At 46.6% G+C, this 15,000-nt stretch overlaps 1 protein-coding gene across 1 annotated transcript in view; it reads left to right on the top strand.

Annotated features, from left to right (window-relative positions):
• The window catches only part of large1 (LARGE xylosyl- and glucuronyltransferase 1), a 59,799-nt gene that overhangs the window by 41,037 nt on the left and 3,762 nt on the right, over positions 1–15,000 (top strand). Inside the window, 4 exon segments of the mRNA XM_079734032.1 lie at positions 3,752–3,915; positions 10,982–11,260; positions 13,856–14,002; positions 14,451–14,646. Coding sequence (XP_079590158.1) covers positions 3,752–3,915; positions 10,982–11,260; positions 13,856–14,002; positions 14,451–14,646 — 786 coding nt within the window.

The following is a 15,000-nucleotide window of genomic DNA, read 5'->3' as shown; positions in this document are numbered from 1 at the left end:
CAAACCCCAACGTCCCCCGTCTCCCTGTTCACATCCCTGAGCAAGACACCCTCCTCCTGCTGGCTCATTACATGTATGTTAATGTTAAATGGGCTGCATTTATACAGCGCTTTTCTAACCAGTGGACACTTAAAGCACTTTACAATATTGCCTAACGTTCACCCATTCATGCACACATTCACACACCGACGGCGGTGTCGGCCACGCAGGGCGACAGCCAGCTCGTCAGGAGCAGTCAGGGTGAGGGCGTCTCGCTCAGGGGCACCTTGACGCTCTCAGCCGGGGATGGAACCAGCCACCTTCTGGTTACCAGCCAACCCACTCCTCCTCCTGAGCCACACGCCGCCCAACGAAACGCATCGAACCGCAGGTCGCTTTGGATGAGAGCTGTTTGTGATCCATCATTGTTATGAAGGTCGGACACAACACGCCCTCACGCAAAACAGGGTTAGAAAGCCTCCGGCTCCCCTCAGAGCGCAACGCGGGAGAGAACCCATAAAGGAACCGCCGTTCCCCATCGAGCCCGCTCCCACTCGCACGCAGAACGGGGCCCCCACAGCCGTTCCACTCCGCCTCGCCTCACTCCACCGCTCATCTCACGAGCAGCTAAAGGTCAGCCCGCCCCCCCCCACCTCCACCGACGCCAGAGTCTGGGCTAGAGAGGCGGGCGGGCGGGGAGGCTGGCTGCACATGCACAGAGAACCTCCTCAAGTGTCAAATCCGTTAATTAATAAAAAGCGAGAGGAGAGAAAAAAAAAACCCACCTCTCAAAAAAAAAACTGAAAAATGTAAAGCTCCGGCATGGGTTTCATGGTGGGGGACGGATGATGCGCTACAGGTTTTTTTTTCGAGAGTCGGAGCAGCACTTTAAAACTCCATTAAGGCGATGATTAGTGCTAATGGAGGGCCTCAAAGGGCCCCGTTGCTGCGGAAGGCGTCGAGAGGGTGGAGGAGGTGGTGGGGGGCGGTGGTTAAGAGGACCCCCTCCCAGATGGTGGGGGGAGTTTGGCTGCTCTACTCTATTTTGATATTTAGTCATTTAGTGTTTCGCGATGGTAAAGGGACTTGAAATGTGCATCAGAAGCGACTGTGTATGTGCGCAAATTAAGGTGCAGGTAGGGGGTTGTCATCGTGCCAAGATGGATTGGTTTTATTCCCCTAGAGATCATTTATTTTTTAGATTGCTTTGCTAGTTTTGCGTGTATTTTTGTATTTGCGACTTCCAGTTCGGTTTTGATTCATTGTCGTTAGGTATTCGTCTCATTACGTCTATAACACGATTTAATTCACAAACTTGCCTGGAGTACAATCCAATGAAACGGTTCAACTGCTTTCCTCCTTCTAACATCGCGCTGTTGGTGGCTTTAACGAGAAGCCTAAACTCTCTGGACACTCTCGTCATGGTAAGTTCCCCTTGGATCCTCGACTTGGGGCGTCTTTGAAGCGTGTTTATTCTGTGTCTCCCCTCTCTTCCCTAAATTGCATCAATGTACGTCACGGATCTTGCACGTCAAGGAGAAACACCACAAAGTGTCTTCGTACTTGACGGCAAACATTGTCATTCCGAAAGCGGGTTCTATCAATCTGAGAGTCGTCCTCCCCCCCACCTTCTCCCCCGAGGCGAAGGACAGCAATAAGGGAGAGTGTTAACGTAATCTAAACGGAAACATCCTATTATTAGATCGAAGGAACGCACCTGTTGTTGTTTACTCCGGCTGGGAGCCTTTTGTGGTGTAGGGAGAAGACGGAGAAGGTCCCTATAGGCAGAGGAGACGCCCGTTCGAGGGGCTCGCCGTTTCGGAACGTCGATGATCACGGAGCGTCGGAGCGGAGCGCGTCGGAGCGCTCCCGCTGAGCAAGCTGTCTTCGGACGGGATTTATCGCGACTTAGCCGTCTGGGGTCCGAGAAAACGTCCACGAATCCACGCCGTCTTGAGTGGAACGCGACCGTCAAGGGTTTGACGGATATATTGTCATTCCTTTTTCACGCTAAACAATGTTGACAGCGGCCGCTCTCCCCCCCCCCCCCCCGCTCTGATTTATGACAGGTATGTTAATACACTTTGGTCCCACACCCACTGTGTGCGATGCATTATTTGAATGACAAAGCTGGTGGGCTAGCTGGTTGTTGCGTTAGCGGGGGGGAGGGAATATGGTTTATGATGAACCATAAACTATCCACCAGCACTCAAAGCGAACGACATGCAAGGGGCGTAATGATTCACTGCATTCGCTCGTTCTCGATTGGCTCGAATAGGAAGTGAGAAACGCTTCTGGACTCAATTGGGTCAATCAGGAACCGTAAATACAAAGAGCCTTGATGTTTCAATCGCTTCCCTTGGGTTTTGTAGCGTGGCTGTTTTTTCATGCTTTTTTTGTAGGTAGCCATGGGGGTAGGATGGTCAAGTGGTTAGTGTTTGACTCCCAGAGGAAAGGTTCTGTGTTTGAAGGCTATTGTCGGCAGACAAGGCCTTAACTATCTGGCATGTATATGAAAAAATCCCTAAAAGTTGCTTTAAATAAAAGAGATGCCATAAAAACAGACGGTGACTAATGACACAAAATGGTGACATACTAGTAATGTTGGAGTTATTTTGGTAATGCTAAAGTTAAACATTTTGTTTTTCAATTTTGCACGTTTCAGCCTTTGACTCCTTGTATATTTCAATTATAGTGTTATTGAGTCAAAAGTTGCCTTGACAAGTTGTCTTGTACAAGCCAACCGACAGACTCATAACTCAAGCATACAATCACCACAAACTCAGAGAGCAACAACAACTAACCCAAAGAATATACAGAATATAATATATAGTGAAATATATCTAGGTGTTTCTTCAAAAGTTGTCTTGGGCCCTATATATCCCCGTCAACAGACTCATAACACAAGCTATGCATACACCACAAATACAAAGAGGGAAACACGGTAACCAATATGATGAAGAGAAAACAACTTGGTTATGAAAAGCCAAAGAAAACAATGAAATAACATCTTAGCCACCATACAACACAATCAATAGACACCCAGAAACGACAGAGAAGGAAATGACAAACTAATAACTCCAAAATCATGACAAAAAAACAAACTTGGTTATGAAAAGACAAAGAAAAGAGAGAAAAAGATGCACGAATATGTGAACGAATAACACAAGCTATGCATACAACACAAACACAAAGAGGGAAACATGGTAACCAATAAGATTAAGAAACATGAAGTAGGTTATGAAAGTAAGTAAAAACTTCTTTCTTCAGAAGGAGCCACAATACAACTAAATAAACTGAGAGAGAAGAAAGATGAAAGTTGAATGACGAATAAAATACAGAAAAAGACTCACAGATATTTAAAACGCGTATCTTTAAAAGGAGCAACAATACGACACAATCGACAGACGACACAAACACAGAGAGGGAAACGCCTTTCATGTCACCCAAGGACACTGTACAATAAAGCTGAAACTAAATGGTAATAAAATGATTAGAACTCAAACAGGGGCAATAAAACAGACACTGAGCATTTGTTAAAAACACAATAGAGGAAAAAAAAACAAATATGTTGAACGTGTATCTTCAAAAGGAGCAATAATACGACACAATCGACAGACGGCACAAACACAGAGAGGGGAACGCGCTCAAACATTTATATTATTCAAATAAACCTTAAATAATAATAATAAAAATAAAAAAAACGAACTTGGTCATGAAAAGACTGAAAAGCGGTCAGGGTAAATGTGTGTGTGTGTGTGTCTCGGCCCAGCTCCAGAAGACGCTGTCGGAGCTGGACGAGGACGACCCGTGCTACGAGTTCCGGCGGGAGCGCTTCACGGTGCACCGCACTCACCTCTACTTCCTGCACTACGAGCTCGAGCCCCGCGACGACCACACCGACGTCACGCTGGTCGCCCAGCTCTCCATGGACAGGTGGGGGCGCTCTCGCACGCTCACGAGCGCACGGGCTCACGCACGCACACACACACACACACACACACACGCTGGTGCGCTCGGGACCTGAGCGCGCGGCCACACAATCTCGCACTCGCATGTACGCACACACAAGCACACACTCGTGCGCTCAGGCCCTCGCACACACTCACACTCGTGCACGTTCACACGCGCTCACACTCGCTCACGCATGCACGCTCATACGCTCACGCACTCACACAAGCCGTCACGCACACATGCGCTCACACACTCACACACTCACTCCATGTACTTACATGCTCACATGCTCATACACTTACGCACTCAGGCACTCACACACTTGCACAGTCATGCGCTCACACTCACACACTCAAACAATCACACACACGCGCAGACAATCAGACACTCCCATGCTCACACACTCACACAGTCACACGCTCGATGTTAAACGAGTGTGCGTGTGATTTAAGATGCGACGACGTAATTGGGCCGTGGTCGACGGGAGTACGGCGGGTTAGCTGGCAGAAGTTGCCGGTTCCATTCCCGGTGCCAATTAGCCGATCCATACTAATGGACACCTCGCCCTAACAGCTCCTGACCAGCCCGCTGTCGCCTTGGCATGGGCGCGTGAATGGCTGAATGGGTGAATGGCTGAATGGGTGAATGGCTGAATGCGCGGAGCAAATACTAAAGCTCTTTTGAGGGTACCACAGCTCAGCAAAGCCCTTTATGTATGCAGTCTGTTTAGCGCTGTAGTATTTAATTCACACCAGACCGGACATTCGAGTGTCACAGCAGAATGGACCGGACAGTAATGGAAGTAAAAAGGAAAAAGATGGAGAATGTGAAAGGGTAAAAACACGGCGAATACTCTCTACGCTGGGAGTAGAAGCAATTTAAACCAAAACGCATTTACTAAACCTAAACATTACAGACAGTTGAGGTCGACTTTATTAACGGTCTGTGTTCACATCGGATCTCCGTCTTGCTTTGGTGAGTTCCCCAAGGAGGGAACGTTCATCGCTGATCGTATGCATCGTGTGTCACCTCGCGGGCTGGGTGGTGTAGCTGCAAGGCACCAAGTTACTGTACCCCACCAAACGAGGTGGTGTAGCGCCACGTCAACCATCCACTGACATAAAGGTCGAGGGCGTCATTTTCTGTGTGTGTGTCTCTGTGTGCGTGCGTGTGCGTGCACTAGACAGTAGCTCCTTCTGTCATCTCTCTTTGCTTGAGTGGTATCTTCCTGGAGACAGCTGAAAGAGAAAGATCATTCATATTCTGCCAGCGCTCGCTCTCTGTCTGTCTGTCTGTCTGTCTGTCTGTCTGTCTGTCTGTCTGTCTGTCTGTCTGTCTGTCTGTCTTGCTCTCTGTCTGACTCTCTCTGTCTTCCTGTGTCGTGTGTGTGTGTGTGTGTGTGTGTGTGTGTGTGTGTGTGTACCGTTATCACCCCACCCTCCGCAGGGTCTCCACGACGCAGTAGTCAGAAAAGCCAACGAGCGTCTGTCAGGCGGCGGTCTGGAGCGCCGGCCCGTAAAGCAGATGTAATGAAGGGGCTTTCATAGCACTGGTGCTGATGTGTGTCATCACCCCCTGATGGTTTAGGGGGTCTGACCTCCAGCCCAAAGGCACCAGGTGCCTTAATCCCCGCCCATGTCCGCTACCTCCCCGTCCTATCCTCTGTAATCCTTGAGCAAGATGCCCTATCCCCCCCCCCGGCCCCTGTTCCACCTCTCTCTTCAGTCCCTGAAAGCACTTTGGATAAAAGCATTGGTGACTAAATAGTAAATTATTTATTTTCTATCCAAACCCTCAAAAGTCGTTCAGGCCTTCTGAACTTCTGCCTTACGATTCCTCCGTGAAGTTCCAATAAAATAAACGCGTGTCAAATATACATAAAAAGTGGAGGCAATCTGTTTGGTCATCCTAGATTTGATTTAATCATTTATTTAATCATTCATATCTAAGCCACTATCTCGTTCTCCCCACCCTACCCCTACTCCAAAGTAAAAACAGACTCCATCAACACGAGTAAATCCAATACCCAATTTCTTAAAGATTTAAGGAAATCCCCATCGGAGATCCGCATTATTAGGACTGTCATTCCTGCGCCGCTGTTTTGACAGCAGCCGTACTCACGGCTCTCACTGTAAAAACCCCTCTAGGAGGGAAGGGAAGATAATAAAAACAGAATTATCGGCCGTGTGCGACTCTGACAGACCCACGAGTGTCTCCGTGGTTACCGCGTCGAAGCTCCGCTATTCCCCGAAGCGTCGTGGCAAATCTGTGTACGAATACGTCGATTCCGATATGTACGTGTATGTACGTTCGGAATACTGACTGCAGGAAGGGTTACTGCTGTTGAAACAAATTTTGTTGCGGGGAAGTCTGAGCGAGAGTCGCCTTGTGGGATTGATCGCGTCGGACCTCCACAAGTCAAAGGTTTACTTTTGCGTTTTTCGGCGCCGGAAGTGTGATTGGAAGCAGGGAACGTCGCTCATGGATGTGGATTGATGGGATTCTCCTCATTGTTCTGCGTTAGGAACTATTGAGCGTTTTATAGGATTCGGCCGGTTCGGTAAGACCCCCGGTTAGTTGTCGAACTTGTCTTAATCTAGATGTAAATCAGCCATGATTTTTGTGTTCAACTCGCCCCCTCTGGTGTTGAACGTGCGTTCCGCAATCGGGTGGTTGGCCAGCCATTGGCATCCATTCTATATTTCGAACGAGAGTGCAGCAGCTCCCAAAGCTGTATCTAAGGTTCGATTCTGTCTTTACACGCCACTGGGCAAGGCAGCGCCACAGGAGCTACTAAACCCTTGTTTGGAGGAGAGTGGATGTCGATGGCTCACCGGTTCCCCAAACTGATGGTTGATTTTACACTTTGGTTCTCAGCAAACAGGCCGAATCCTTTGAATCATTTAGTGGATGCTTTTGTTCATCGTTTTGTTTTTTGTACATGTTGTTAGGAAGCAGGGAGAGGGAAGGTATCTTGCTCACATTGGGGATTGACCCCAGAACATTTCAGCTGGGAGTCTAACAATATGTTTTTCCTTTAGACTTGCCTCTGCCCCTTCTTTCTATGTATTTTTTACTTTATAATTCCTCTAGCGTCCCTGGTCAATCCCCATACCCTGAGTTCTCCTTTGCCCGTAAGCCTCTGTTGTGCTTCGGTGCGTTGGTGCATTAGCCTGTAGGTTCAACGTTATTAACCAGGGACACGAATGCATGAATTGTAAACAAACAAGGAATCTTTATGTACAATTTGTGAAACGTAACTTTTCCCAAGCACCGTTTTAAAGTACGGTTCCTCGGTGAGACACGGCTGCACTCTCATAAAAAACCCAAAGGCTTCAGCTAAGCCTTTTTTTACGACGGCGATTGAGACAGAGGCTAATGATGTTTTGCCCTCAAAGCAGCCATCTTGTTAACTTTTAAAGACAATCTCAGAGTAGCCATCTTCAAACTTAAATATCCAATAAACAAAAATGTAAAAACATGCCAGGTTTAATGTGGTGAATATTCAATGACTGACTTCATCTGGTAAACAAGATTAAAAGCTAAAGGTGTATCCTTCCTTGCATACCAATGACCATATCTCTTAGATAACAGAATTAAGTTAAAAGCTAAATCAATCCGACAGCACCCGTTTATATTTAGTGTATCGCAGAGTGGGCATATGCAACCTATAGGTGACGGCGCATCACATAATTTGTGTGGTTGGTAGTTTTCCCTTTAAACACACGGGATGCTGCTGAACGTTCGTACGGAAAGTTCCAAACCCGGGGAGAAAGAGAACGGACGGATGAGAGACAGTAGCCGTTATCGCGATGTGGTTTCGGTGTCCAACTGTACACTCCGTGCCAAACACAAAGTGTTGCAGATCAGGCCCTAAAACCCAGTGACTCACACTTCCAAGCACATAATCTCATTGTGTGTCTTGCTCTTATTCACTCCCTCGCTCTCCGCCTTGCGCTAGATCTCTCTTTGGCACTCTTGCTCTCTCTCTTTCGTGCTCTCTCTGCCCTATCTTTGCTCTCGTCTAACACTCTTGCGTTTCGCGTTTTTATTTTGTGTGTGTGTGTCTGTCTGTCTGTCTCGCTCTCCCTCGTTCCTTTCTTTTTCAAGATCTCTATTCTGCTATGTGTGTGTGTGTGTGTGTGTCTGCGTGTGTGTCTGTGGTCCGGTGTGTGTCTGCTGTATGTGTGTGTGTGTGTCTGTGCCTTTGATTGTGTGTGTGTGTGTGCCTGTGTGTGTGTGTGAGTGTCTGTGAACACTGGCTCCAGTCTCAAAGTGCTGTGCTGGTACCATGGACATCAGCTCTCACTCACATACCAATGGAGATGGTGAAGGGGGGGGGGGGGGGGCTTCTCACCGCTTCCACTCAAATGTCAGACCCCTCCGGGGAGATGGCATCGATTTCCTATTTGAAATGTCAGCTCTGACCCCAGGATGGGCGAGGGCCGGTTTGTTGTCATCTCAATTCTGAGGCCTAATACACGTGAACGGCAACAAAAGCGCTCCGATAGCATGTGAATGAGGTGACTGACCTGCGTGTATCTTACTTGTGTCGTGGTTTTGTGGGGGGTAAAGGATCAGCGCTGGGATGGAGAGTCTGTTCCTTACTTTACATATACAACCGCTGGCCATAAAAACGCTCGCTGTACATATACATATTTAGTTATAGTACTTAGTTGTGTAGCATTTTATCCTAGCTATCATTGTTGTGTACGGGGAATGGGTTAACCTAGCGATGGTTAGTGCTTCGCACTTGGTTCTATGAGCATTCTTACTGTAAAGCGGTATGTTTTTGTTCACTTTCTTATGACAAATTTACAAGCATTTGCATTTTTGAAAGCATCTGCTAAATGTACATTAAGGGCAACATATACAAACGCTGGCTGTACAGATCCAGACATCAAGATGTTTAAACCTCTACAAGCTCTACCTGCTCCTTAATGACTTGGATCTGTATGCACGGCAAGTCGATTTAGACAGAAGCCTCCTCTAAATGTTCACTAATGACTATTTAATTTGCTTAATCTTTTGTAAAACACTGGAGGTCTACCCACAAAGCAATCCCATTTCGACCGATCAAAGTTTTTTTCCATTGCTGTGCTGAGTAATGTTTCCAGTAAGAAGCCATCTCAAAGCGGCCTTCTCGTAGGTCTCCAAAGATTTTCATTTGAAGAAATGCCGGATAAGTCACTGGCATAGTCTCTAGTGCCGAATAAGATAGCACAACGCGAATGAGGCCTTCGGCCCGCTGATGACAGCCCTGACACTCGCAGTGCTATCAAAGATATGACCTGGATGTCGGTGGTGACTTTCCCGCCGTGCATTCAAATGACAAGCAGTGCGTGATTAGCGTGTGTGTATTTATCTGTGTGTATGTGACAGCGTACCTTTTTAATTACGGTATATATTTCGGGAAAGGCAACAAAACTGAGATATTCGAGATTGCACTGGCAAGTAATAAATAAGTAACATCATCTATTCTGTTTTCCACGTTATACTTATTTATCTGGAGGTGTAACTATTTCACTTTCGGCAGTTTAATGTTTTCTTTCATATTTTTTATATCGGTTGCTCTTATGGGTTGTGACCGACAGCGATTTTGAATCCATGTCATTAGGGGATAGGCATGGGTTCGGCATTTTGAACAACACAAGCAAATCCCCCCCCCCGCACAAAAACTATTTCCTTTGAACAATTTCAGACAAAAGCCCTTCGGACACGGCGTTATTAGAACTGTCATCCTCACGCTGCTGTTATGACAGCAGCCCGGATCACAGCACTGCTGCCCGCGAGGGACGCAAGATAATACAAATAGCACGCCGCTAATCTCCATCCTGCCCAGTTTCCCCCACAGGTAGACGACTGACAACCAGGGGGTAAACCCCCACCCCCTTTCAGCTGCACCCCTCGTTTACAAATTCTTAACTTTAACTCATCTAGGGCTGAACAATTTGGGGAAATAATCGAATTGCGATTATTTCGATTATATATATTATATTAATATTGCGCTTGCGGTTTTGTAGTAAGAAGTATATCTTCTTAAAGTTCCTTATGTTCTGTATTATTCACCAAACAAGCAATGAATCATTCTATAGTATGACCAACACAACATTGGAAGCCTTAATTCATGTGTTGAGATGAATTGATGCATGAATTGATATTACAGCATCTTTATTTAGCTATTGAATTGTAAAAGAAGAATAAATACAAATCGTACTGATGTCCAGTCAGTAACAGCCTCGAGTAAACAGTAGCCTTTGCAATTTGCAAATCGCGTTCTATTACAATGCAATGTCGTTTCGAATTTGATTAATCGTTCAGCCTTAAAGGTTGGATCAGCGATGTTGGCTGACGTAACTTCTGTTGGTATTTGAAGCGAGATCCCAAACAAACAGAGCCAGCTCGCCCCTCCCTTCCTCGTTTCGTGCATGCAGAAAAAACAATCATGAACGCAGCGCAAAACCCCACAACACCCAGCCCTTGTCGGTGATTGGCTGGAATACTATTTCTTTTGGATTTGAGTGGTTGGTAGTACCATTTGTTTTTGTGTACGATCTCGGAGCACAAGCTGCCTACAGAGACGTGTTTTTTTGACGGCCTGCTTACGGGGGCGGGCAGCTAGCGGATCGTGAGGAAAGATCAGATGAATGTGATCATTCATGTTTCGGCCTTAGATTGGGTACCCCCCGCCCGTTATGCCGGCAATTTGAACTCGCCCTGCAGAAGGGTCTGGAGAAGAGCAACACATTTCTTCCTGCTTCCGGTACGTTTTTACGGGAGCCAATCGCCAAGCTGGCTTCCCCACCTGGCGCGCTATTGGCTGGTCTAACACAGGGACGACAGGGAAGCGACGGCAAGCAGCCAATCGCGTACAGAGTCAGTTGAACTAGTCCCGTAGATCACGCCCTCTTGTGCTGAAGAAAATGACAGCAACCTCCCCAGACCGACACGCGATCTACGATTGATCTTGGTCGGCCTAGCATCGCTGATACAACCTTTAATTTCATCCATCCTCCCATCCCCCTCACCCCCCACATCGACTCCGCAGGCTGCAGATGCTGGAGGCGATCTGCAAGCACTGGGAGGGCCCCATCAGCCTGGCGCTGTACCTGTCGGACGCCGAGGCGCAGCAGTTCCTGCGCTACGCCCAGGGCTCGGAGGTGCTGATGGGGCGGGGCAACGTGGGCTACCACATCGTGTACAAGGAGGGGCAGTTCTACCCCGTCAACCTGCTGCGCAACGTGGCGATGCGCCACGTCAACACGCCCTACATGTTCCTCTCGGACATCGACTTCCTGCCAATGTACGGCCTCTACGAGTACCTCAGGTGAGGCGCGCCGTTCCGTCGTTTCAATGCGATGATGATTCATATCTTAGACGATGCCTTCCTCTTTTAACGAGCACTCTGTGAGAACCCTTAAAGATCTAAAACATGTTAAATGTTTAACTTTTTTTACATTTTCCATGATAGGTTTTTGCTTTCTCTTTTCCTTTTCATACATGTGCATCCCGAATCCCATATGACGTGATCACGGGTTGTGCTACTCCACAAGACTAACAGTGGGGGTATATTCAGAGACAAGGTCATGTGGAGGAACAACACTAGTGTATTGATGAATATTAAATGACAGACATCTTGGAGGAAGTTGATGAAAATATGGGCCTGCGTTATTGTCATCGGCTAATCGCTGAATGGCTTCGCTGAGAGTGTCCCAATGCGCTGGCTAGCGCCAACCTTTGCAGCACCAGGGTAGAGTGGCACGGATTAAAGAGAGAGAGGGGCGAGCGACAATGGATGAAAGAGGGAGCAGGTCGAGTGAGAACAGATCAAACAGAGAGAGAGAGAGAGAACACAGTCAAACACAAAGACACACACACCTGCGCATAAAGAGACTTACTAACAATGGCGCCGCGGGAAAGCCCCCTGTTGAGTTCTTTAAGGTAAATCGGTGCACAACAGCGACGATAACCTCATAACGATCACCTCGAGGTCAAACCCATTTAGCTCGGCTAATGGCCTCCGGTACATTTATCCTTTTTTTTTCTCTTCTCCATAATGAGAAGCCTTTTCCATTAATAACACACACACGCACAGGCACACGTGCACGCACACACACACACACACACACACACACACACACACACACACACACACACACACACACTCTCTCTCTGACTATGTGTGTGTGTGTGTCTCTCTCTCTCTCTCTCTCTCTCTCTCTCTCTCTCACTCACCCTCTCTCTCTCTCTCTGACTGTGTCTCTCTCTCTGACTATGTGTGTGTGTGTGTCTCTCTCTCTCTCTCTCTGTCTCTCTTTCTTTCTCTCTCTCTCTCTCTCTCTCTCTCTCTCTCTCTCTCTCTGACTGTGTCTCTCTCTCTGACTATGTGTGTGTGTGTCTCTCTCTCTCTCTCTCTCTCTGTCTCTCTTTCTCTCTCTCTCTCTCTCTCTCTCTCTCTCTCTCTCTCTCTCTCTCTCTCTCTCTCTCTCTCTCTCTCTCACACTCACACACACCCATGTGTTATTTGACTCCAAAGTCGTTTTTTTTTGCATTTCTTTGCTAAAAGGTCTCTTTAGCCGGAGACGCCAAGTCTGCTGAAACATGGCTCTGTGCGTCGTGTGAGCTTTATGGGTGGTATAATATCACTTTTTTCCTTTTTTTTTATTCGGATCCTTCCAATAAATCACAATGTTCTGCCAATTTTAATATGAATCTCACGCTATTAACCTCTAAGGGGAGTGAATTGAAACCACATGAATAATTTTGCGAGCTTTTAAATATTTAACAAATAATGGGCTACTTCATAGCACACGCCTCTACAAAGGAGATTTCCATTTTAAATATCTGGCTAGGTGATACTTTTAATTAAACCCTAAAAATAACGGACACGCTTTCAATCCCTTTCAACGCTGCCTGTGCTTCGATAAATACGCTCTTTCACTATCTAATCTCACCGCAGCATCGTGGCTGTAAGGCTTTAAATAGTTTCACCACTAAAGTTTAATATACCTTCATTTTTATGGTTATAAATAACGGGAATGTTTTGAAAGAAAAACTTTAATGGACTGAAAATAGAAATCTTTTAAGTCTGATTTGATCATTGTCTTAATGTTGTATGTATTTGATTTAGCCTGTAGTCTCTACATAATGGAGCAAATTCCTCTGACAGAAGAATGAATCGTGTGCTCCAGCAACTTCGTGGCTAGCGTTATTAAATTTGTTCACATTTAGCAGCAAGTGATTTGGAAACAATGGAAGACGGATGGTGTTGACACTTCTTTTGTCCATCTCAAATCATCCCAACCCATTAGGCTCGCTCAGTCCTCTGAAATATCATCATCAATGTCATGATTCAATGTGGAAACATCCTGTGATATTATTAACGCGTCAATATAGGGGCAGTTTTACTGCCATGAGCTGTGGTTCCATAAAGTGATCCCTGTGCCTTAAACCTGCGCTATGTACGTTGTTTCCATGAGCAGCCTCTAGTGGCCAGAGTTGTAGCTACAGTTATATCGCTATATCATCTTCATTTTAACAGTGGCTGTCAAAGGTGGCCCGAATAAAACATATCATAGTGAAAAAAATGTATCATTTTATTTTATCTTGAAAGATTTTCCAGTTCAGGTCATTTTAATAGAGTAAATAGCTGCGGTACAAAAGTTCCTGTGCAGGTTTAAGATGAATAATTAAAGTAAGTGAAGATGAAACAAAGTGATCCCAATACATTAAGATGAAACTGCTGCAATAAACTCATCCCATTCCATTAATATTATATCTCGGCAATAAAGCGTTCCCTAAGCAGTATAATGAGATTCCTGCTCTAAAGTAATCCCTGGATATCCAAGTTCTAAATTACGAAAAAAAATCTCATTAGAACGAATGTGCGTTCATTCTTTGGTTTCCCCTTATTTGGGCGCAGGAAGTCGGTGGTGCAGCTGGACATGGCGACCAGTAAGAAGGCTCTGGTGGTGCCGGCGTTCGAGACGCTGCGCTACCGCCTGTCTTACCCCAAGTCCAAGGCTGAGCTGCTGTCCCAGCTCGACATGGGGACGTTGTTCACCTTCAGGTCAGCCAGTCTACTCGATTCGGGCCCGGGGCCAAAATCTACGAATAAAATGGGGTTGTTCTATCAAGAAAAGCGATTGGTTTAATGTGTCACCCTGAATTGTTTAATTATATTTGCCAGCGGATTGTCGAGGGTGTTTTCCCAGAAACATGGACATTTGGGTTCATGAACAGAACTGGCTGACTGTCAAAAATGAATGACTTATTGAGCTTGAAATAACTTCTGTGTACGATTTTTCCATTGTACTCTTGCCATTAATTGGCTTCCACTAAGACAGCATTAACCATTAATCGCCGTCTTATAGAATCCTATATCATACAAATAATTAATAAAAACAAATACAATCCGAAGCAAAGAATGGCAATAATCCCAAATATTGATGGGTTGATTATTTGAAACCCTACCAAATGACCGTACAAACTGAGTCTTTACCTCGGCCCCCCCCCAGGTACCACGTGTGGACCAAAGGCCACGCCCCCACCAACTTCGCCAAGTGGCGCACGGCGACCACGCCGTACCGCGTCCAGTGGGAGGCGGACTTCGAGCCCTACGTGATGGTGCGGCGCGACAGCCCCGAGTACGACCGCCGCTTCGTGGGCTTCGGCTGGAACAAGGTGGCGCACATCATGGAGCTGGATGCCCAGGTAACGAACAAAACGCACAAAACGCACAAACGCACAAAACTGACCCCCGCGCCGACGACACACGCTTGAACGGCCGTGGGGTGACGGACAAATGTGTAGAACGTTTTTTGTCGGATAATAATCGTTACCTCCCAATTGTAGGGTAACCCCCCTCCTCTCCAGGTTCTTGTTTCACTTTTTTGCGCACACGTTGGGCTAATCGGCTTTAGCTCGCAGGTTAGCTCAACAAGCACCAGTCCTGCTCCTACGATTCTCGCTGAACGTCTGCGGGGTTACGGACACATGTGTAGAACGATTATTAGCGGACAGATGGATCGTTAAAAGGGGAAGTGACACCCCACAAAAGTAGGGTAG

The sequence above is a fragment of the Pollachius pollachius genome, assembly GCF_949987615.1.
Source record: "Pollachius pollachius genome assembly, chromosome: 4".
Lineage (NCBI taxonomy): Eukaryota > Metazoa > Chordata > Actinopteri > Gadiformes > Gadidae > Pollachius > Pollachius pollachius.
The sequence above is the reverse complement of the archived record's forward strand: the minus strand, read 5'-3'. Positions and strand labels throughout refer to the sequence as shown.